Source organism: Phoca vitulina, unplaced genomic scaffold, assembly GCF_004348235.1.
Source record: "Phoca vitulina isolate PV1807 unplaced genomic scaffold, GSC_HSeal_1.0 scaffold17, whole genome shotgun sequence".
Taxonomy (NCBI): Eukaryota; Metazoa; Chordata; class Mammalia; order Carnivora; family Phocidae; genus Phoca; species Phoca vitulina.
Window position 1 is genome coordinate 37,954,298 of NW_022589720.1, and position 25,214 is coordinate 37,979,511.

The 25,214-nt window shown below is 36.7% G+C and overlaps 1 protein-coding gene across 1 annotated transcript in view; it reads left to right on the top strand.

The window, feature by feature from the left end:
* Positions 1 to 23,522, top strand: part of ITGA1 (integrin subunit alpha 1) — a 138,043-nt gene extending 114,521 nt beyond the window's left edge. Inside the window, exons 10-17 of the mRNA XM_032415228.1 lie at positions 3,793 to 3,866; positions 4,529 to 4,673; positions 9,850 to 9,992; positions 13,426 to 13,569; positions 14,976 to 15,233; positions 17,436 to 17,566; positions 21,145 to 21,311; positions 23,154 to 23,522. Of these exons, the coding sequence (XP_032271119.1) occupies positions 3,793 to 3,866; positions 4,529 to 4,673; positions 9,850 to 9,992; positions 13,426 to 13,569; positions 14,976 to 15,233; positions 17,436 to 17,566; positions 21,145 to 21,311; positions 23,154 to 23,344 (1,253 nt within the window). The 3' untranslated portion in view covers positions 23,345 to 23,522. The remainder of the gene's footprint in view (positions 1 to 3,792; positions 3,867 to 4,528; positions 4,674 to 9,849; positions 9,993 to 13,425; positions 13,570 to 14,975; positions 15,234 to 17,435; positions 17,567 to 21,144; positions 21,312 to 23,153) is intronic.
* The last annotated feature ends 1,692 nt before the right edge of the window (positions 23,523 to 25,214 follow it).

A 25,214-nucleotide genomic window follows, 5' to 3' on the forward strand; every position in this document is an offset into this window, starting at 1 on the left:
ACAGCCCATGCAGACTTCATTTCTCTGCTTCCCTTTTGCCGTAGCCGCCCTGTGCCTTTAGAAACAGAACACTGGAATTACTTATCCATCTGAAGTCGCAGCTGCTTCTAGAGAACTTGGCTATCCTGCATTCTGTACGCAAGTCACTTTTAAGTGGCTTTGGTCTCACAGTAGCTATCCCAGTGTCATTTACTAATAGGCCAGACCATAAGCTTCACTGGCCTCAAGGAAATATACAAAGTTTTCCAAGTCATTGTGTACTTTTAATTTTTAATAATGTGATAAGTCAATAATGTGATCTATGATATGATAAAACAATCTGTAAAGACCATTTAAATGAAAATGACTTAGTTACATTAGATAAGCACAATACAGTTTCAATTTTAAACCTCATCTTAAGCAAGCAAATAAATATAACCTTACAAAACTTGTAGAATGAAGCCTGTATCAGTGGTTGTGGGAAGAGGAGCCCAGTTTGCCTTAAATGACATTTTTGTGTTGCTTCTAAACTATCTACACCATTAGTTAAAGATTACACGTTGGAATGCCCCGAAACTATAAGAAGTCTGTATATTTAAAAGCAAAATTATTTTTTAAATGTCCTCAGATTAAAATGTCTCCCGCATCTTTATTGCTACACTTTGAGGCCTAACCAAACGCAGTGTTTTGACTAGCCTATTTAGGATTTTCTTCATAATGACAGCAGAAAGGCCTTCATTTCCTTGTTACTTGAGAAGTTTCCACTTCCTATCAACATTTATCTTTAGATGGTAAATAGCAGCGATTATGAAATTCCTGTTTCCACGGACTGCGCCACCTAGTGATGAGAACACGCCAACTTGCCCAATCAAAGATCAGAAAACCGTCTGTCTCCCTTTCCCAGCATGTTGGGGAAAATGCTGAAATTCCTAACCAGACGCCAAGCAGTGGGGAGAGTGGTTATCTCAGTACTCATGAAGAGTCCTGGGAGAAGTTGACAGCAAGAAGTTCAGAGATGTGCAAAGGGCTATTACCATGAGGACAGTTCAGCAGGTGGAATGTCACATAACTCCCTTCCCTCTGTTCTCCGCTGTAAGCAGAGCAGCAGGAAGAGAAAGTACTGGAAATATGCAGGGTTTTGCTGCTGCGCTCTTACAGTTGGCCTTGAAAAGATAAATAAAAAGACACCATAAAGCATTGTGGACTTAAAAACTTAAAGTGTACTTCAGTCATTTAAATTAGAGGATAATTCATACGTGAAATTAAAATGATACATTTGAATTCTTGATTGATATCCCCATTTAACCTAGTCCTAAAAAAAGGCAATCACTGATGTACTTGTTAACAAATTTATGACAGCAAATAGCTAGTAAATAAGTGTGATTTCACAAGTTTAATTATTCTCATGCCTCAATGAGAGGGCAGACTGACTCTTAAAATTATGCACTATTTTTAACTTATTTGCAAAACCAGATAAATCAGTAACTCCCTACTTAAAGTAAATGAATCAACATTCCCGCAATCCCCTTAGGAGGTTGTGGCTTTGGGTTGGTGAATATTTTGAGAGTAGCACATTTTCCATGGAATGCTCTGGATTATCTCTGTATTTCAGTAAAGAGCCTAAAAATGGGTATACAATCTTGCCCATAGAAATCCTCGTTAAAAAATTTTCAGATTCACGGAGCTCTTAGAAAGATAAAAACACCTGATGCTTGCTACTGAACCTCATTACAGACCATTGACTTAAAAAAATGGGTACAGATTCTTTTTTTTATTTAATTTTATTATGTTATGTTAATCACCATACATTACATCATTAGTTTTTGATGTAGTGTTCCATGATTCATTGTTTGCGTATAACACCTAGTGCTCCATTCAGTACGTGCCCTCTTTAATACCCATCACAGGGCTATCATCACCAATCCCCCCACCCCCCTCCCCTCTAGAACCCTCAGTTTGTTTCTCAGAGTCCGTAGTCTCTCATGGTTCGTCTCCCCCTCCAATTTCCCACCCTTCATTTTTCCCTTCCTACTATCTTCTTTTTTTTTTTTTTTTTTTAACATATAATGTATTATTTGTCTCAGAGGTACAGGTCTATGATTCAACAGTCTTACACAATTCACAGCGCTCACCATAGCACATACCCTCCCCAATGTCTATCACCCAGCCACCCCATCCCTCCCACCCCCCACCACTCCAGCAACCCTCACTTTGTTTCCTGAGATTAAGAATTCCTCTTATCAGTGAGATCATATGATACATGTCTTTCTCTGATTGACTTATTTCGCTTAGCATAATACCCTCTGGTTCCATCCATGTCGTTGCAAATGGCAAGATTTGGGGTTTTTTTAATGGCTGCATAATATTCCATTGTATATATATACCACATCTTCTTTATCCATTCATCTGTTGATGGACATCTTGGCTCTTTCCATAGTTTGGCTATTGTGGACATTGCTGCTATAAACATTGGGGTGCACATACCCCTTTGGATCACTACATTTGTATCTTTGGGGTAAATACCTAGTAGGGCAATTGCTGGGTCGCACGGTAGCTCTATTGTCAACTTTTTGAGGAACCTCCATACTGTTTTCCAGAGTGGCTGCACCAGCTTGCATTCCCACCAACAGTGTAGGAGGGTTCCCTTTTCTCCGCATCCTCGCCAACATCTGTTGTTTCCTGACTTGTTAATTTTAGCCATTCTGACTGGTGTGAGGTGGTATCTCATTGAGGTTTTGATTTGGATTTCCCTGATGCCGGGCAATGTTGAGCACTTTTTCATGTGTCTGTTGGCCATTTGGATGTCTTCTTTGGAAAAATGTCTGTTCATGTCTTCTGCCCATTTCTTGATTGGATTATTTGTTCTTTGGGTGTTGAGTTTGATAAGTTCTTTATAAATTTTGGATTATAGCCCCTTATCTGATATGTCATTTACAAATATCTTCTCCCTTTCTGTCGGTTGTCTTTTGGTTTTGTTGACTGTTTCCTTTGCTGTGCAAAAGCTTTTTATCTTGATGAAGTCCCAATAGTTCATTTTTGCCCTTGCTTCCCTTGTCTTTGGCGATGTTTCTAGGAAGAAGTTGCTGTGGCTGAGGTTGAAGAGGTTGCTGCCTGTGTTCTCCTCTAGGATTTTGATGGACTCCTGTCTCACATTTAGGTCTTTCAAAAAATGGGTACAGATTCTTAAAAAAATATGTGATTTTATGGCATGTGACCTAGAGCCCGTCAAAAAGTTCCTCCCAATTTGTGAGTGATACCTACCACCAGAAATTAGAGCAATACAAACCCAGAACCCCTCACCCTTTATCAAATAATGGAATTCTGAGAGGATCTATAGCTGGAAATACAGGTGGGGCTGGTAGAGTCAAGAAACCTCTTTAGATATGTGAATAAAATTATTTCAGCCCTATAACATAGCAGGTAAGTTTAGCCTAATGTCTGAGCAGGATTCCCATGGTGTGAGGGGAAGACAGAGATTTTCAACCTCAGTACTTTCAACTTTAACCCCCTGGATCCAAAGTGCCATATCATCCACAGGCATCCACAGTGTAAGAACAGAAGCATGAATGGAGATTTCTCAACTTCTCCAGCAAGGGTGGGGAAGCCATCAGTCAAGAATTTAGACATGGCCCTTCTGCTAACCTTCTCTGTCCTCCACCCAGCCCTACCTAGGAATTTTGGGTTGAGAAATGTGTGGCTGAACATACTCAAAAGATGTTGGAAATTCTGGTTGGTAAAGAGCCCAGACTGTAATTGGCCTCTGTCTTCTCCAAATCAACAGTGTGCTAACAGGCATTTATGTTTCTGTTATAGCTACAGCTGACCAGTCAGCAGCTTCATTTGAAATGGAAATGTCTCAGACTGGCTTCAGTGCTCATTATTCACAGGTACATTGACCACTTGGTAGAAAATGAAGTATCTTTTTTTTTTTAAGGTTTCCACTCCCAAAAGCAATGCCCAGGCATCAGCATTATAAGTGCAACTAGCAGTTCATGGCTTGAGCAGTTATTCCAACTGTGATGATGTTCCTAATCCAAATAGGAAAATGACATTTCACAAACTTGCTAGGAAAATAATTTCTTCCACACAGTTCACTACACTGTACTAATAATTGTGAATCAAACATTTTGAGGTCTGCCTTATGTAATTATACATCTGGCTAAATGAAATACTTAACTTAAAATGGTTTCTAATGATATGGAATGTATCTTTTTCTCAGTTTCAGTGTATTCAATCAAAGATCTTACTAGAATTCCATGTTCAAGACCTAGGATTTTTGAATTAACGGAATTAAACAGAAAGGCAAGATTAGGAAATGTATCATTTGTAGTTGAGGAAAGTCCATGCAAAGGAATATTAACACTGCAATCGGCAATTGTACTATACAACTTAGGGCAAGTTACTTACTCTGCCAAGTTACTATCATGTTATTGTGAAAATTATATGAGTTAATATATGTAAAGCACTTTGACCAGAACCTATCACATTGTTAATGCTGTGTTCTTACTATTTTGTTAAATATCATTTGTTTTCTCTATTTGGATATAAGGACTGGGTCATGCTTGGAGCAGTAGGAGCCTATGATTGGAATGGAACAGTCGTCATGCAGAAGGCTAATCAAATCATAATCCCCCAAAACACGACCTTTAACGTTGAGTCTACCAAAAAGAATGAACCTCTTGCTTCTTACTTAGGTAAAGTTTGGATGTAATTGAGAGAAAATTATTATGTTTTATTTTTGGTTTTGTTTTTATTTTTAGCATTATTTGCTTATATTTATATAGGCTTACTTATAACCATGTAAGACAAATCACTTCCAAGAGTTAGACCTTTTATAGGACCCATGAACATTCCAAAGCAGCCTTAGTTTCTGAGCAGTAGTCAGAATAAAAGAACATGGAGGTCACGCTCTCTCGAAAGTGCAGGAATGATTTAGGCTGTTATGTGCACTTTTTGAGGTCTCCCTGTGTTTGGTATTCTCATTAAATTCAAGAAGAGCTTTGCACCTGGTGGACAGGAAATTACAATAAAAAGAGAAACCTTGATTCAGCTAATATCCTGAAGATCAGACTCCCATTTTCTCTAAAATATCCTATATCATTGGTTTCTTTCTATGGGTCCAAATTTTGGAAAAGAAAATGTTAATTTGTCTTGATATATAGCTTCTTCTTTAATAACTCTATTAAATAAGACAAATATTGAGATGTAATATCATCTTATTTTTCAAAGACTTTTCTGGAATGAGGAGGTATATGTCAGGAATCACCTTATTCTAGATCTGTACCAAGCTGCCTAGGAGATACCAGGGAACTATTCTAGCACTAAATGATCTCAGTAAACAATTAGGAGGGCCTAGGATGAAAAAAAATATTCAGGGTATGGTTTCCCAACTCTTTACTCACTCAACAAATATTTGACCGGTACCTATTTTGCCCCAGGCATTGCTCTTGGTGCTGGGGGTCCAGTGGTAAAGAAAACAAATATCTTTCACTGTTCAGTTTTACTATGTTAGCATTCCTCTCTGGGATCTTTCTGTCCTGGAAGCAAGTCTTTTTCTCTCTCTATTCCAGTTTATTTCTATTTTACAAGGAAGGTAGGAGGAGGTCTTTACTGGTAGATCCATACATCTCCTTATTCAATGACACATCTTAAAACTGTAGAGGCAACAAGACTTAAGAAAAATGAAAGGCCTGAGGATTTAAGATAATTAAAAATATGGCAGTAAGCAGCAAATATAATGTGAGTCCTCAAACCCCTTAACACATGTTGAACTGCATTCATGAAAGTCTAGTTTATTTCTCATAAAAATCCTATTACATTCTGCCCTGGTCAGACATTACACATAACAAAAGAAAATGCCAAACTAGGTTGTGCTGATTAAAAGATTATCTAAAGGATACTGATCTGGAAACAATTCCTTTCTCTCCTTCCCCACCCTCGACAAAATTTGAAGAAATTGATGGTTAGGAAACAAAATGTACACTGCATATCTTTTAAGTATTTGGAGGATTGTGCTATAACATAAAGAGATTGGGCTCAAAATTCATATACATTAAAAGAGATCTTAGAGAGCATATGGTAAACATCCAACTTTCCAAATTAAGTTATTAAGGAATAGAAAAATGATGTCACAGCTACCTATGACAGATCTGAACTAGAATCTAGGTCTCTTGATTCTATTCCAGTGTTCATTTCAAAATTAAAGACATTTACAAAATTAAAGATATGGCATGAAATCCACAAAGATGTGTGTGACATCTTAAGAAGTTCACACATTTTGGGGCACCTGGGTGGCTCAGTTGTTTAAGCATCTGACTCTTGGTATTAGCTCAGGTCATGATCTCACATTCCTGGGATTGAGCCCTGAGTTGGGCTCCATGCTCAGTGCAGAGTCTGCTTCAGATTCTCTCTCTCTCCCTCCCTTTCTCTCCCTCCCTCCCTTGCATGCACATGTGCACTCTCTCTCTAAAATAAATAAATAAAATCTTTTAAAAAAAAAGCTCACACATTTTAATAACACTAGTTTTTTTTTTTATATTCTGAGTTATTATTATGTGATAAAATTCCTTAAAACCGAATAGTCTTAAGAATCCTAAATCTATTATTCCCAGAAAGCTTAGATTCAACGTTGCTTAAAGCAGGCTTAGAGAATTCAAGACTTAAGGATATCACTGTGAGCAAGAGAAAAGCTAAGAGAACCTTCGTTCGTAACCACAGTATTTGTAACATATGATTTCTTTCTGCCCAGAAAAGGAAATTTGGGAATATGTTGTCCACAATGTGCTTAGATGATTTTATATCTTAGAAATCATTTCATTAGCTTAATCACAAGTTAGCACATAAGATATTTTGCCAACATAAAGTTTAAGATATATAAGATTTCTTTTAAAATAGAAAAACACCCAGAAAGGGGACAGGGAAGAAAAATACCTTTGTACCCACAAACATTATTCTAAATCTAAAATGGAACTTTCAAAATGTCTGCTTGTGTGGGTTACAAATTAAGAAGAGTTTGAATGTGTTGGTCTGAAATCTGTGTGGATTGCAAGTTGTTAGGCTGTGGAAAATCTCATGGAGGAAACAAAGTGAGAGGTAGATGCTCTATAAAAAAAAAAAAAAATCTCATAGTAATCAATAATAACCAGAAAAAGTAGGAACAGAAACCGTTGAACCTCTCTCAGGGTATAGTCACTCACTCATCTTTCCACAACCCAGGAATTGCCTTAGGCCAATATGCACTTAGCAAGTGGTTTTGATGGTGAGAATACAGTGGAAATCTCATTCCCTGCCTCCTCTATCCACAGTCTGCCGCTTTCTAATCATGCCAGACAAATTCAAGAAAAAAAGTAAAAATGTGAGGCAAATGCATGAAACCAAAGCAGAACATACCTGTTTCCCATTATCTCACCAGATCCTAGCACTTTTCCCAAGGAGTGAATTATGAGAGCTGACAGGATCTATTTCTTGTAAATCCATGCAGCAGGCTATGCAATGAATTTTCCTTTCTCTTCAATTTTCTGCTTTTTTTCTCTTCAGAAAGCAACATTAAGCTTAGATGTTTATAATTATTTTCCTTTCAAGAAAATTAGACTTTACCTGGCTTTCTTTCTCTCTCCCTCCTTATTGTCTTTAAACACTTGAGCTTCAACCAGTAACGACCTAACCAGTAGAATACTGTCGTTGTGAAGACTTCAGTTAATAGATGTAGCTATCAAGAGCAAATTATCAAAATTAATTAACCAAATAATCACACAACTCCAAGCCTCAAACATAATTTTTTAACTTTTTTTTAAATGTTCTTTTATCAGTTGGCCTTCATAGCTCTGTAAGTTAAAAAAAAAAAAAATCAAAGTGTACTAACACTCTTAGGCCAATCCCTTCTTAATATTTCTTAGTAGAGTGATATGAAATAAAACAGTCTTTGTTTTGCACATTCTTCTTTTTTATTTTATTTGTGTATAAACATGACCTTAAAGTTTTTATTTTTTAAGCAATACTGTGGTTAGTAACATAAGTACTTGTTTAGTAACATTACTTGTTTGAAAAAGAATAGTTTACAAGTTATTATGCATAGTTTTTTTAGAAGCTCAAAGAAAGATGAAGAAATAAGAATGTGAGAAAAATATTCATGAAGGAAAAATGCCTGAGGAATTGTGTTCCTTTAGCACTTGTGAGATTAAACATGTTTTAGTACAAAAAAACCTCTGTTCCTTTACAGAAATGTTGTAAGAAAGTGAAACTATTACCTTATAGTAAAACACTTGGAAAATAAATTTTCCATATAATCTTTCTCTTAGTAAGAAATACTATTCTGTGGCATTTGGAAAAATAATCTGCCCTCTTCTCCTCTGCTGATGGGCAGATCTGGTTATAAGAATATTTCTTCCTTCTGTAGAGTTGAAATGTGCACATAGTAATTTTTATTCATTGATTTAGCTCTGTACTCTAACGACACAAAGAATAAATTTAATTCTTCACTCAAAAATTGAATTGTCTGCCTCAAAGACACACAAAAACTGAAAGCCCAATTAAAAAGAGGAATGTCAAAGCTCACTTTTTAAATTTAAATTCCAGTTAGTTAACACAGTGTAATATTAGTTTCAGGTGTACAATATTGTGATTCAGCACGTCCATGCAACAGCTGGTGCTCATCACAACAAGTGCACTCCTTCATCCCCATCCCCTATTTCACCCATCCCCCCCACCCACCTCCTTTTAATCAAACAAATGCAAATTAAAATCACAGCAAAGTATTATTGTTAGATTATGTTTAACATCTATTAGAACATTCACAAATTTAAATAATAGTAATGATACCCAATGTTTGTGAGAGTTTGATAAATCTAGTTTGTGCTTTGGCTGTTCATGGAATAAATTAGTAAAAATGTTCTGGAAACAATTTGCCAGACACTGAAAGAATTGAAAATTTGATCCAGTAATCTATTCCTTAAAATTTGTCACCAAAAACCCAAAAGAAGAAAAAAATTTAAATGTTCAAGGATGTCTTTGCAGCCTTAAGTATAATATCAAAAAATTAAAAACCACCTAAAAATTCTACCGTTCTAGTGGGAATGATCCTGTGGTAGAAATGTAATCCCTTTATGCCTTAACTCAGAGAAATAAACATCAACTACTTAAAATTACTACTTAAAAATCTACAGCAGCGAGGGCACCTGGGTGGCTCAGTCGGTTAAGCATCTGACTCTCGATTTCAGCTCAGATCATGATCTCAGGGTCCTGAGATTGAGCCCTGCGTGGGGCTCCGTGATGGCCATGGCGCCTGCTTAAGATTCTCTCCCTCTACCTCTGCTCCTCCCCCCACCTCCTATGCACACACGCACCCTCTCTCTCTAAAAAACAAATAAATAAACATAAATAAAAATCTACAACAGCGACACAGAAAAGGCTTGCATTTACTATGATTCCAGCTGTGTAAAATTATTAATTTTATAAAATAAATAATAAAAAATAAAATAATAAAAGTAATAATTATTAAAATTATTAGGTTCTATAAAATATGTCCAGATGAAGTACAACTGATTTATTACAAAGTCGTGAATTGGGATTATGAGGGATTTTTTATGGGTTTTGTTTTTCTTCTTCTGTCATCATTGTTATATCATTTGTGCCTTTAAACAATGAAAAACCGAGGTGGGGGTGGACAAAGCAGTCACAGTAATCAGAGAGCATGCTAAAAGTTTCTACAGACACAAACTTCCCTGCATTAAAAAATATTTTCAAAAAAAGAGAAATCTATATAAACATATAAAAATGATTCTCCCAACCATTTAAAATGGATCTTAATTTATTCTGTGCAGACTTTAAGGGGTCAGATAGTATATTAGACATCTGGCGTCGCTCTTTTGTTAGGTTACACAGTGAATTCCGCCACTGTTTCTGGAGATGTGCTGTACATTGCTGGACAGCCACGGTACAATCATACGGGCCAAGTTGTCATCTACAGGATGGAAGATGGAGACATCAAGATTCTCCAGACACTCAGTGGAGAACAGGTAAGCTTAAAAATTATTGTTTTAATTTAATCCATGTATACTCTATGTAAATCTAAATTAACCATCAATTGTCCTAAACTCTAAAAAGAAAAAGTACTGGGGCACCTGGGTGGCTCAGTCAGTTGAGTGTCTGCCTTCGGCTCAGGTCATGATCCCAGGGTCCTGGGATCGAGCCCCACATCGAGCCCCACATCGGGCTCCCTGCTCAGCAAGGAACCTGCTTCTCCCTCTCCCTCTGCCCTCCCCCTACTTGTGCTCTCTCTCTCTGTCAAATGAATAAATAAAATCTTTAAAAAATAATAATAAAAAAAGAAAAAGAAAAAGTACTGTCATAGTCAACATCAACCTTAAACAAGGCTCCATGTTAGCTTCCTTGTAGAGATGTAAAATGCCTGCATCTTTGGCCTCAGGAATATTTCAGTTGCATGGAAATGGAGGTAAGATGGATAGATGATGATGTAGATACACATGTACAAATATATACATATAAGAAAAAAATTCTAAAACATTAAGCCTGAAAATGCCAATGGCACAGACAGTAAATGCAGAAGATGGAAAGATTGTTTTAAGCTAGGATTGGTGCCAAAGGTCTTACTATGGAATAAGATTTGTGCTAGTTTAGAAGGAAAGATAGACCGTAGATAGGTAGAAAGAGCAGAAGAGCCAGTTAAAAAGATAACGCGGACCCCAACTGTGTGAGGCTTTTGAATGGCAAACTAAAGAATTTGGATTTTCTCCTGGAAGTATTGGGAAGTTATGTAAAATCAAAAAATTCTCATTAGATGATATTGAATATTAAAAGTAGTTTAAGAAATTATACATGGAATATGCAAACATAAATATACGTAAATATTTTTTAACCAAAACATCTATGTTATTGGTTAGTATTGCATTGCAATCATTTGGGCTTCACTAAATATCCCAACTCACCAGACTGCCCCTCGACCTTCCTCTCATCACCAGCTACTCCACAAGGCTAGGCAGCATCAGCCTTCCTCCCCTGCAGGTGTACTCACAAATGCCCAGCACAGCAGAACAGCTTAGGTCAGAGGACACAGACACGTCAGGCAAGGACAGAGCTGCCCTCTCTTTAACACCCCACAGGAGCCAATATCTTTTAGAATGACACCATAAACATAGCTTTCAGGGCTCTAGCTAAGGGCGTGCAGTTGTCAGAGTCATCTTGGGAAGCCCAAACTATGTTAGCTCCCATCAGGTATTTATAGATCCCCACAGCCTAAATGTAATGTCCCAACCAGAGATTATTTTGACCAATCTCAATATTGCTTAGTAGTATAACTGAACTCCTTTCCCCCACAGATGTCCAGGGGAACAGAGTTAGAGTGAACCAAAAGTAAGAGTCTCATGTATAAAGATTCTCATATATATAAAATAATAAAACCTGGTGAAAGGGTTTTATTAGCCCTTTGCCCACATTTGTAATCAGAAAATGCTTCAACAATCTAAAAACAGGCTAAGGTGAAGAGAGCCTAAAATGATGTATCACCAATAAAAATGGAAAAGGAAGGAATGTAGTAGACATAAATAAGGAGGAACTGACAGGATTGTAAAACGAAGCATTTTCTATGACATCTTAGGTCTGATATCACTCTATTAATTGTCTACAAGACAGGAAGTGAAAATTTTGTGAAAAATTACTCATGAAAGTTACAAATGATTTAAATTATGAATGATTTAAGTTTCAAGCCTGGGAATCTGAGAGAAAGGTAGCACCATTATTAGAATGTCAGTAACTCAAGCATTTTTTTTAAAATGGTATTTGGTTTTACATATTTCCTGTAACAGTGAGTACAAATTCAAATGGTTGTGGGTGTCAGGAAGGTAAAGTAAATAAATAAAGCTACTACACAGAAGACAGCAGGAAATGGTGGAAACCATGGACTGGACAGCTCATGAGCCTTCTAAACATTAAGCTCCCACTCAACTCCAGATGGCTATTGTCATGGGGGAATGAAGACCCGAGGTTGCTAGATCTTACAGCATTTTATTTATGTTTGTAATTAATTCAACTTAAAAAAAAAACAAAAAACCTTTTCAACCCTTCATAACCTATGAGGAAAGGACATTTGAAAGCCAATGTCTAGCAGTTGTCTGAGTGTCTAGCAATGTCTAGGAATGCAGAACTGGAGCCTTGAGCGGAAGATAGAATGAAATTTGCAATTTTCAGTAATAGAAATGTTTGGAAGGATTGGCCACCTAGGAGAAGAGAATGGTGGAAAAATGCAGGTCTTAGCTTAGGGGAGGCCAAAATCTATGGCATGGGAGGAGGAAAAGGAACCAGCAAAGATGAAAACAAAGGGTGGCCTGTGATATCGTGGCAGAATCAAGAGAGCAAAATTAAAATCATGGAAGCCAAGACAGGAAGTTTCAATAAGACAGCTATCAAGAGCATCAAATATTAAACACAGGTCAATATTTGGGAAGGTTATTGCATTTAGATAATGAAGTTTAAATCTCCTGCATTTCCCTAAAATACATCCATATCTTTAAAAGAAAAAACATTGCTGCAAGGGGATGGTCCCCCTGCAATCCTTTTATATTTTTCTATCTTCCGCAAGTGCTAGGACAAGACTTAGCCATTTTGTTGAGTAAACAGTCTTCTTTTTTTAAGATTTTATTTATTTATTTATTTATTTATTTATTTATTTATTTGAGAGAAAGAGAGAGCATGAGTGGGGAAGGGGAGAGGGAGAGAGAGAAGCAGGCTCCCCACTGTGCAGGGAGCCCAACGCGGGGTTCCATCCCAGGACCCTGAGATCATGACCTGAGCTGAAGGCAGACGCTTAACCGACCAAGCCACCCAGGAGCCCCAGTCTTCTTTTTTTTTTTAATTTAATTTCAATTAGCCAATTTATAGTACATCATTAGTTTCAGATGCAGTGTTCAATAATTTATCAGATGCGTGAGCGAACAATCTTCTAAGTCTACAAGGTGAAATTCCCTGCACCGGTATTCCAAGACATTCAGTTCTTCCTATTGTATTTTATTTCATATTTTTATATTAACTGTGTATAAAGATATATTGAAGCCATCCCAGAATGCCTTTTATTGTTTAATCTCATTTTATTTCCTTAAAGAAAATCATGGTGGCATTACTTACATTTTCTGCTTTTTGGAGAAGAAAGAGACATTAGGATGAAATCTAAAGGAAGCCGTTTCTCTTACTCTCAGGCTGCAAAATCTATGACAGGGGCTCATCCTCAAGGGTGGGTCTGCCTATTTATTAGCCCCCGACAAGAGCCAGTAAAGAGCTCTCAGGTAGAATCCATTTCTATACTTTATTTCTATCTCCGTATCTATCTGAATCTCAAATACTCTTCTAGATGAGGATAAGTAAAAGAAATTCAGGCTTTTAGCTATCTTGAGAATTTTTGATGTTCATCAGACTGTTTTGTTTTGTTTTGTACCCTAGATTGGTTCCTACTTTGGCAGTGTTTTAACAACAATTGACATTGATAAAGATTCTAATACCGACATTCTTCTGGTTGGGGCTCCCACGTACATGGGAACAGAGAAAGAAGAACAAGGGAAAGTATATGTGTATGCTCTGAATCAGGTAATGCTACCTCTGAGTTTGGCAGAATTTCAGGAATATCTCTTCCTTTCTTTCAATTTCAAATAAGTAATGCAGTTCCAATTTTGTACTCACTTTAGAAGAAGGAGCGAAGAATCTTTCAGGGCCTCTTTACCCCCACCAACTCCTCAGTTTCTAAATGAACATTTTAGAATTCTAATAAGGTAGTTCAAACCATTAGATGTTTTCTGCTCGGAAATGTGAACTATTCTTTTTTAGCAGAAAATATAGAATAAAGATAAATATAAATCTTATTAAACTGCTAAATAAACTCACAGGGCAGCCATTCATGGCTCTGGCCTCGAGGTGTTGGAAACATTAGCAGTTAAAACTGCATTCGCTGTCAAAACAGTTAAAGCTAGAGAAGCAGAGAGACTGTGGAGTAGTGAATTTTAAGGCAGTGACCGGTTTCAGCAAACTACTATGGTCTTTGGAATACCTCACTGGGCTGGACTGAGATTTTGTTGGCCACTCCTGACTTTAGACACCATTTGTTAGGTGAAATAATTCTCGATTTCTTCATTAGAAGAATTTTTTGTTTTGTTTTGTTTTGTTTTGTTTTGCTGTTTACAGAAAAGTCCAGTATTCATCCATTTAGCTTTTTAAATTCTTAGAGTCTCTCCAATTAATTTTTTAATTCATAAATTGTATATCTTTCTTCCTATCGTTTTGTTTGCTTCCTCCATCAATTTTTTTTTTTTTTTTTTTTTTTTGGTCCTGTGCTGTTTTTTCCCTTTTTTCCTAGAACGTGTGTTCCTGTCCATCATTACTAGTACTTTCTTTACTGAGTTTTTCAGGGGTTTTTGTTTTGTTTTGTTTTGTTTTGTTTTGCTTTAGATAGCTTTGGGAAAAGTTTGCTTTTTGAACAGAGTAATTTCCTCTTTGCCCTACAGAGGAGACTCTACAGAGACTTTTCGAAGAAGCAAATTTTGGATGAAGGAGGGATAAAGGCCTGAATTGAGGATTTAAAAATTCAGTTCTTTGGCTTTAAAAACACTCTGTGAGTTATATACTCACTATGTTGCATTAAAAAGAGAATCCATTAAAATCCTCAATATGCCTTCTTCCCTACACTTCTACAATCTGTTCTTTAAAATCTTTACATGGCTCTCAGATAAGCACCCTTTTTTTTTTTTTTAATGTTTTATTTATTTATTCATGAGAGTGAGAGACAGAGAGAGAGGCAGAGGGAGAAGCAGGCTTCCCGCCTAGCAGGGAACCGCATGCAGGACTCGATCCAGATAAGCACCCTTTTTAAGAAATTTTACAAACTTTACCGTTGATGTACAAATGGTTTTTAACAGCGCTGATTTAGCATGTACTTAAAAACTTCACTATGCTGTAGTAATGATAGAAATCCATAAGTATCCTGTTTATCGTTCTTCCAGACAAGGTTTGAATATCAAATGAGCCTGGAGCCCATTAAGCAGACTTGCTGCTCATCTCTGAAGCACAATTCATGCACAAAAGAAAACAAAAATGAGCCATGCGGGGCTCGTTTTGGAACAGCTATCGCTGCTGTGAGAGACCTCAATCTTGATGGATTTGATGACATTGTGATAGGAGCTCCCCTGGAAGATGATCATGGGGGAGCCGTGTATATTTATCATGGGAGTGGCAAGACTATAAGGAAAGAGTACGCACAAGTAAGAAGTTAAACGTACACATTCCCACCCTTAAACGATAAGTGGGTTCAATGCTAGGCTTGCTTCTTGTCTTGCTTCATGAGTTACTTGATTTTTTTTTTTCTTCTGACTCTATTGGGAAACTAGATTTACTTCTCTTTTCTTTACAGAAGCATTATTTTGTATTTTATCCGTTTATCTAGGTTTGTTTTTTTTTTTCTGTTGTTATTTGTCATGTCTCCATGATCTGAGCTCTCGGAATAGTAAAACACAAACAAACAAAAAAAAAAAAGTGAACACTTTTTAACGATGCGATTTAACAGTTGCAGTGTGCCTGATCCTAAACAGAGGAAACCACTTTCTGAGTAAGAGAACAATAATGATATAATTTAGCCAATAAAGATGAGATTATTGTTTTTATATTCAATATCTGTGTTGTTATAATGAAATTGCATTACATTTATATTTATGACTTAAATTGGTATATTTTTGTCAAATGAATTTGGGTTCCTGAAGGTTTACAATTTCCTCACAAGTAATCCCTCTTGGAAAAAAATATGAATAATTAAGCTTAACCTGCAGGGGATTTCTGTTGTTCTTGTTTTAAGTTTATTGTCAGTTAATGGTTCTAATCCATAAATGTAATTTTTTCTACATAAGAAAAATATCAATTTGCAGAAGTATTTAATGCACTATAAAAGTAGGAGAGTTTAAAGGACTTCTTCTAATGTAATTGTCTGTTTTAAGTAACCATAAGTAGTTAGGCATTGAACTACTTATATAACATGAAAAGAAGATCAGAACATCAATTATTTCTTTTTATAGTTGTTCTTTTTGTACTATAGTCAACAGAATTCTCAAAATCCATTCATGTGAAGTTGTGCTTAATTTTTCGTAAAGTGATAATGACATTAGTGAAACAATAAAGTAAAGGGCATATTTCAGTAACAACACTTCCATCCACTTAGTAAATTATTTGTTTTCAAATAATTCAAAATTCTTCATGGTATTACTTAACTGAAAACAGGCAGTATTAACCATGGGAGCATGATGGAATGAGGAGCTGCAGGAAGGCATTTCTTTCTTGTGTTCTACCACTTTATTCCTTCACTATTAATCCTGAAAACTTAGTGAAATGACATTTGCAGTAGAAAAAAAGAGGATATTTAAATCATTAATAATACGATAGATTGTCATAAGAAATCTATTTTGTAAAATGGCGGTAACTCAAGATGCAGCTTTAAATAACAAGAAAAAAGAATAGTAGAGTTGAGTTTGCTTAATTATTGGCAAAATGCTTTCCCAGGGATAGGTGAGGATGTGTTCACTTGTTTCCATGGTAACCAGAGGTGCTGTTTCTGTATGTGATAATCCAGAATCAAACTGAATGAACTCCTCCAGAACCAATGAGGCAGATGTCTCTGGTTTGTTTGCTGAAAAAATAAGGAAATACTTCCCAATGAACCACAAACATTTCAGCATGAAAAGTGTTTCCATTTGGTTTGCCTTATTTGCCTTCTTAATTTATGGTTTTTAAGAAGACCTCAAGTTTAGGGAGGGTCTGTCAGTCCTGTCTCCTTGCCATCGGGTTCTATTAAAATGTTATCAGCTTGAACCAAAGCTAAATCAGGAAGTATGAATATTAAACACATTATGTGTGGGTATGTGCACAAATCAGTCCTTGAGAACTCCACATTCATTTGTACCTATTGAGTTTATAGTGCCCTTGACTTTTAGCAAAGAAAATCATACACTGGAAAATGTATTTGATGGAATGTGCTATTTATATCCATCCCCCAAATTTCGTGAACCCCAAACTGACCCCTAGGACAAACTTCTACTTCCTCTCTTGCTTGTATGATGTGTTTTCAAGGTTCCAGTATCTTTAAATATCTCTGTGGTATGGGATTGAGTGGGAACTAGAAAGGAGAGCCAATTACTCACAATGTTTTCCTTGAGAATTAGACAAGATGACGTTATAAAATTTTTTTCCCTCTCTCTGGTGTCAGTAACCCTGGATTATTTTGTCTGTGCTATAAAAAGAATAACCTTTGGTAACATCTGAGTAATTCAACTTGTCTCCACATGAGGGGCTTCTTAGGCAGGTTTCCAAAAGATCTGCAATTTTTATTTTTTGTTAACCAATCCAAGTTCTCAGATTTATTTAAAACTGCTTTTGAAGAGACACTCTGGCATAAAAACTCTCTGTTGGTACTTTCACAGCGTATTCCATCAGGTGGAGATGGCAAGACACTAAAATTTTTTGGCCAGTCTATCCATGGAGAAATGGATTTAAATGGCGACGGTCTGACTGATGTGACTATTGGGGGCCTTGGTGGTGCTGCCCTCTTCTGGTATGTATTTTAATAACATCCAATTCATCCGATGATACTGCACAAATAGTTCCAGAGCTCAGAGTATGATTGGAGCTCCTGTTATACCAAATATCTGTTTTCTTTTGTACCCCATTATTTAGATAAAAGCTATTTAGTTAAAGAAGCTGGGGGAGTCAATAAATCTTAAAAATAGAGAAACCATATTAAAGGAACAAGTAGAACCAATTCTTAATTTAGGGTATTTATTATGTGCTTGCCACTAAGGTAGGTATTCTGTTTTAGGGGGCAGCACAGGGAAGAAGAGGGCCTCGTAGGGAATTATATAAACAATATGCTTAATTTTGAGTTGTTCCCAAACTTTTCGGGGTAATTGACTCTTCATTCATTACCTAATATGTATAATTAGACAATTGTGCATCATGGTCTGTGTTTATATTATATTTCTATTACATATATTTTATATTTATATATTATATTTATACCATACCATACATAGATGGTAACTGCAAATATTGTGGTGAGCATAGCATAATGAATACAATTATTGAATCACTGTGTTACACACCTGAAACTAATATAATATTATATGTCAACTATACTTCAACTTAAAAATTTGAAGAAAAAATTTAAAAATTAAAAATAGAGATAATGTCTAAGAACTTATGGTCAAATAAAAATTGTACACTAAACTGTACACGGATAATAACCATTATGTTAAAAAATGTTTTAACTGTACAGTAGGGGGAAAAGAAATTGTAAGGTGGTGCCTAGGAAAGGAGAAGGCTGGGTAGCAAGTAGCTGTGACTTTGGGGAGGGCTCACCCGGAAGCAGGACTCCAAACCAGAAGTCACCAGTATCAGCAACAAAGGGTACAGTTAGTCTCTGTTTAAATGGTTAATCCTGGATTAAATTATTTTGGTAACCTTAACTCAAAAAATATTTAGTGTATTCACTCTCATTAAAAATACATACATTATAAGGGCAATTTTTACTCTCCAGTTTTGTTTCAAAGGTTTCTTACAAAGCTCTGAAGACTTACTTTTATGGCCTCTTTTACTCCCAGTCAGTGCTTTATCATTGATGGGCCAAAATGACAGAGTTGGACCCCTATCATTGCCCAGACAAACAGACTGGGACAGGAAGACCAAGATTTACAATGCTGAAGGAGGGATTTAGAGTGGATATAGGTGGCAGGCAATAAACAGAAGTCCATCCCAATCAGGGACTTCCAGGAGCAGATATTGAACGCCCCATCATGTGGAATAAATTGTGCTATAACCCTTTTAAAGACCTTGTTGGGGCAGATGGGTGTGCGGTGGGAAGTGGTCAAGGCAGCCTCATTCCTGAAGGATCCAAACTACTAAGCAGGGAACTAGACATACTTGTTCATTGCTGGTGAAAGAGTAAACTGGTTAAAACACATTAGAAGGTATTTGCCAATAACTGTTAAAAAGCCTTAAAATATTCATACTTTTTAACAAGGAATTTGCTTCCTAAAAATTTTTAAAGATTTAGTCTACATCTAAGATATATAATCTTTAGAGTGATCACAGCACTGGGCTAGTCACTATTTTTTAAAAAACAAATTAAGGGGCACCTGGGTGGCTCAGTCGTTAAGCGTCTGCCTTCGGCTCAGGTCATGATTCCAGGTCCTGGGATCAAGCCCCGCATCGGGCTCCCTGCTCAGTGGGAAGCCTGCTTCTCCCTCTCCCACTCCCCCCTGCTTGTGTTCCCTCTCTCGCTGTGTCTCTCTCTCTGTCAAATAAATAAATAAAATCTTAAAAAAAAAAAATTAAGACAAATGTCCAATAAGAAAGGACTGAGTAAACAGATTACAATACATACATATGTTGGAATAGTATATTGTCATTAAAAATAATGTTCCCAGAAAAATACAAATATTGGAAATCTGTTCATTATATTATGATGTTTTAAAAGTATGTATGGATGTATATGCATGTGTGTATATGTCTCTCTCTATATACACACACACATATCTATATGTATAGATACATGTTCTTCAAAGAAAAAGAAGCATATCCAATATTAATGGTGATTATTGCTGAGTGGTAGAATTACAAGTGATTTCTGTGTTCTTTGTTTCCTTTTTTATGTTTTCATGTTTTCTATGGGTAAGATGTTTTAAAAGAAAAATACAGTTTTTTAATACAAAAGCAAATCAAAGACCTGTGTATTCACAAGATAACTAGCTATAGTACTTGTACTTGTCTGTACAAGTATTATAGTGCACACAAGTTGTCCATGGGCCTTTAGACTCTTTCCAGATCGGGAACAAATTCAAAGATTCCCAAAATCTGGTTTTGGTTCTGAGGTTGCATCTGAGCACTTGATTCCATCTTCCTTCCATCACAGGCAAAACAGATTTTTGTCTTGTGAACTGTAAGGAATGAAAAATAATCTTCCTTCTAGCCTTCTGAGTTCTTGGCTGGTACCCTTGTAATAAAAGATTAACAAGAGAAAAACAAAGAGAAATTTATTAACATGTATACCCCATGTATACGTGGGAGATACCCAGAGAAAAATGAGTAATTCTTTGAGGTGGCTTAGAATTCAGACTGAAATACCATCTTAATAGAGAAAAGGAAGAAGGTATGTAGGCCTCTATAAGGAGAGTAAATACTTTTTAAGGAAGTTAAATGGACCTAGGAAAGACCAGATGGGTGATATGATAGTTTGTGACAAAGCTCATCTCCTGTGGTGTCTCCTGTCCTATGATAGGAGCCAATCCTTCCTGGTCGATGAACTCCAGTGAAGTTCCTTTCGGAGTGTCTGTCTTTGGGTACAAGGAAAGTTCGCAGAAGCCTCTTCCTGCATTTGCTGTTTGTCAAGTGCCTACAGCTCAAAATAATCAATATACCAAAGTGATATGTTTTGGAATGACATGGCCTGAACTCCTGTAGTCACATTTTGAGGTAGTATGCTCCGCTACCACTCAGAACCAAAGCCTAAGATAGTCCCAAAACAACCTGGGTGTCCTCAGAACATCAGATACCATCTCTTCTGTATCAAAAATTCACCAAAGAGGGACGCCTGGGTGGCTCAGTTGGTTAAGCACCCGACTTTTGGTTTCGGCTCAGGTCATGGCCTCAGGATCCTGGGATCAAGCTCAGCGCAGAGTAGCCTTGAGGTTCTCCCTCTCTCCCTATCCCCTGCTCACACATGCTCTCTCTCTCTCCCTCAAGTAAATAAATAGGGGTGCCTGGGTGGCTCAGTAGGTTAAGCATCTGCCTTTGGCTCAGGTCATGATCTCAGGGTCCTGGGATCAAGCCCCGAGGCGGGCTCCCTGCTCAGTGGGGAATCTGCTTCTCCCTCTCCCTCTGCCTCTCCCCTCTGCTCATGCACAAGCTCTCTTGCTCTCTCTCTCTATCTCTTAGATAAATAAAATCTTTAAAAATAATAAAAAATAAAATACAATAAATAAGTATTTTTTAAAAATCACCAAAGAAATGGAATCCTGAGAGCCCAACTATACACAAAAAAGTATCCCCATCAGTGCATTCATATTGCATTCCCATAATGATGGCATTCATTAAATGTGAAAATGTGTGAATAATCATCATTGTTTATGTTTGTAGGTCCCGAGATGTGGCTGTTGTTAAAGTGACCATGAATTTTGAACCCAATAAAGTGAATATCCAAAAGAAAAACTGCCATGTGGAAGGAAAGGAAACAGTATGCATAAATGCCACAGTGTGTTTTGATGTGAAATTAAAGTCCAAAGAAGACACAATTTTTGTAGCTGGTAAGTGTCATATGTATACCAAGTACTTTGGGGCAGGAGGACAATACATTTGGTCCCGCATGATGAAATCCAGTAAGATATTGTATTTTACCCCATGAGAGGGATCTGCTTATCACGTTTGCCCCTGTGAATATGTTGAACCTTGAAAAAAAAAATCTACTGAAGAAAGACTATGTTATGGAACCCAATAAAATCTGGAGCAGAAACTATATGCTTACGTGCAATGGTCTCCACAGTCCATAGTTCCCCTCTGGCTCTCCCATGTACCACAAACAACCAGGTGCTAAAAACAACAATAATAATACCATTTCAGAAGTAGAGTTTGGAGATTGGGCCAAGGAGCCCAGTTTTCCTTCTTGTGGGTTTTCACAAACCCTCTCTTCCTTCTCCTGCCCTCTCTTTGGTAAGACTGGTATTACAAAGCACTTGAATACTTTGCCACCCCCACTTCCTGAGATCTCTTTGCTCCACTTAGAAGGTGACCCTGGTTTTTGAGAATCAGACATGTTCCATGTGTGTGTTCTCAGGCACAGTCTAGGTATGTCCTCCTCCCTACATGTACACTTCCTAAGGTGGCTTTTTAATGATATTGAAATATGTTGGAGTCAAAATTGTGGAGGCCATAGGCTGCAAAAGAGTAGTTTACTCTATAAACCAAATGTAAGTAGAATATGAAAAATCATTAATCCTTAAAATCTATTTTTCATAATTATACTCTGCAATAGCCCTCTGACTAGAAGATAAATGAGGTAAAACTGCAAAATATGATTTACATTTTCATATACAACATTATTTGAGTCTCATTTAATTTTTATAGAGTAACTAAGCAATCAAATAAGTAGGATTGTTGCCTTTTTAGAAAGCATAAGTTTAACTTGTTTTTTATTTTGGCATGACTATTTTATTAAACTTATTTATTAAGCTTCTTTTATTATGTTCTTTGAACAGTCTGAAGTGACTTTTTCATAAAATAGATAAGAATTCATTAGTGTATATATTTTTTATCTATTGAAATAAAATCAGGGGCGCCTGGGTGGCTCAGTCGTTAAGGATCTGCCTTTGGCTCAGGTCATGATCCCGGGGTCCTGGGATCGAGCCCCGCATGGGGCTCCTTGCTCGGCAGGAAGCCTGCTTCTCCCTCTCCCACTCCCCCTCCTTGTGTTCCCTCTCTCGCTGTGTCTCTTTGGGTCAAATAGATGGATAAAATCTTTAAAAAAATAATAATAATAAAATCAATATTCTAAACAGGGCTTCAACATTGCTAAACTAAAAAAAAATAATTTAAGTGAAAACCCAATAAACACATGCATGGTCAGAAAATTAGTTCATGGGTGCCTGGGTGGCTCAGTCGTTAAGCGTCTGCCTTCGGCTCAGGTCATGATCCCGGGATCCTGGGATCGAGTCCCGCATCAGGCTCCCTGCTCAGCAGGAAGCCTGCTTCTCCCTCTCCCATTCTCCCTGCTTGTGTTCCTTCTCTGTCCGTGTCTCTCTCTGTCAAATAAATAAAATCTCCAAAAAAAATTAAAAAAAAAAAAAAGAAAATTAGTTTATATGTTGGTGTACATGTGTATGAGTGTGTGGGTGTGCATATGTACATATATGTTATAAAATAAGTGTGATTAAACATCAAAGGCATAGTGAACTCAGAGAGTGGTTCTGTAGAGTTCTTGAAGGTTATCTTCATGACTGGGACCACCATTGTACTACAGTAGTGTGGATAAGCTGAGTAATAGAAATTTTTTGTTGACTGATTGTTCAGGAGATTTTTCTATAATGTTAATTTAATGAACTAGGCCATATAAAAATTACCCCAAGAAAATATTTCTGTCATTTTGTTTCCAGATTTGCAGTACCGTGTCACACTAGATTCACTAAGACAGATATCACGAAGTTTTTTCTCTGGAACTCAAGAAAGAAAGATTCAAAGAAACATCACAGTTGAAGAATCAGAATGCACTAAGCTTTCCTTCTACATGTTGGCAAGTAAATCATATGTTATAACTGCTTTATTCCAAATCAAGAATAAAGCATAGATGTCTTATTTCAAGTCAATCTTATGGATTTCATTTCAAAGTGCACATGATGAAGTAAACTTCATTTTATTTGGTCACTTTTATCAGAAAATCACAGGTCTGATTTTCAGATTTCCAAGTGCATTTCATAAAACTATCTTTCCTCTTCCCTGTGTGTGTTATCAGTCATCCTTATATTATGGAATAGTAGAAGGCACGGTGCACTAGTTGATAAGAAACCTTCTGCCTTCATTCATTCATTCATTCATTTTTTTATATTCATTCATTTATTCTTTCAAACTGAAATCATCATTTAACTTTTGTGGGCCTCATCTGTCACATGTGGATAAGTGATTACATGCCCTGAGGAGAAATGTTGGGCCATAGGCTTTCTGGGGTCCCTTCTTGTCCACAGAACTACGTATTTCACTCTTTGACTTTAAATTAAAGGGAAAAAATCTGGCATTTTCTATTATCCATAGGCTTTGTGCTACCTAAGTTTCTTTCTGTTACAGTAATAAGGGAGCCTTGGAAAGCAAATTATTAATCTCCGTCGATGGCTAGGAAGCCAGTTTGAACCATTTAAAATGCATTTTATTTAGTCACTATGTAAATGTGAAATGTTCCCAATAAGGGCAGGAGTTTCTTAACATTTTCTTATAACGTACATGATACTTAAAGAAAAAAAAAGAGGGAAGAATGGGTGTAATGAGAAAACACTGATTTTAGTGACTGAGACAGACTTGGGACTTATACATGATCCTGGAATTTTAAAGGAAAACAGGCCAAATTCCCCCCACCTCTGATTTATTTCTGTATTCTTGATGTATTCATACTCTATATTTTTAAAATATTATAGTCAGGGTAAGGAAGTGACAGAAAACATGCCTGTTGGTGTACTGTATTTTTTTTCAGTGATTTTCAAGTCAATATTCCCCATAGAATATATATCAAAATTAACTTATCTGTCAACACTAAGATCAATCTATAATCAGAAAAAAAAACTGGAGTTACCCCGTATTTACTGAATCAGAACTGAACATTTAGGAGTTAGAACTTGTATAAATTTGAAAGGGTGTGAAACCAGATGTGCCCCGGCCTTCAACCTGCTGGAAATCACTGTCGTGTATATTCGTCCAAATTGTAGAATCTAGCTATGTGTAGGCACTTGGTATTAAAAGGAACGGACTAGTTTCAAAATTTCTAAAATTCTTTTGGGTTTTAATAGACACATTAACATTTGTTCTGGAGTCAGCCAGGATGGAATTTGTCTCAAAGCTTCTCTACATTCCAAGTGATTTTGACCAAGTTGTTTAGTCTCTTAGAGGCCCAGTTTTTCATTTGTAAAATAATGACTATAATAGTTATTCATCTTGGAGGACTGTTGAAATACTTCTCAATAAACTGTGTAAAGCTCATAATTCCGGACATGCCATAAATGATGGGTGTTACTCATGATAGTATAAAACGATATTGATTGCATTCCTATTACTTACATATCATTTTACATTATAAAATTCTTGCAACTTGAGGCATATGTTATACTAATGAAATTCAATTCAATTTAAAGAAAGTTTGCTCATTTGAACTTGGGAGACTTTCCTAGAAGTATTACATGACAGTTTTTAGCTCAAGATCTCAAGAGAAAAGATATTCTTATACAAGCAGCCCAGAGTAGTATATCTTGACATGGCAAAGTATGGCACATCCTATTACTCCAGCAGGGCCCCCGAGAAGCTGGCGGTGAATCAACTGGTCATATTCTGAAGCCTCTGCATTCAGCAGTGTCCCTTATCAAGGCAGAAGGCAGTCTCTCTCCAATGAAACAAAAGCCTGATGAGATCATATGTCAGATCAGGTGCACAAGAATGTTCCAGCAAGCATGACCCAC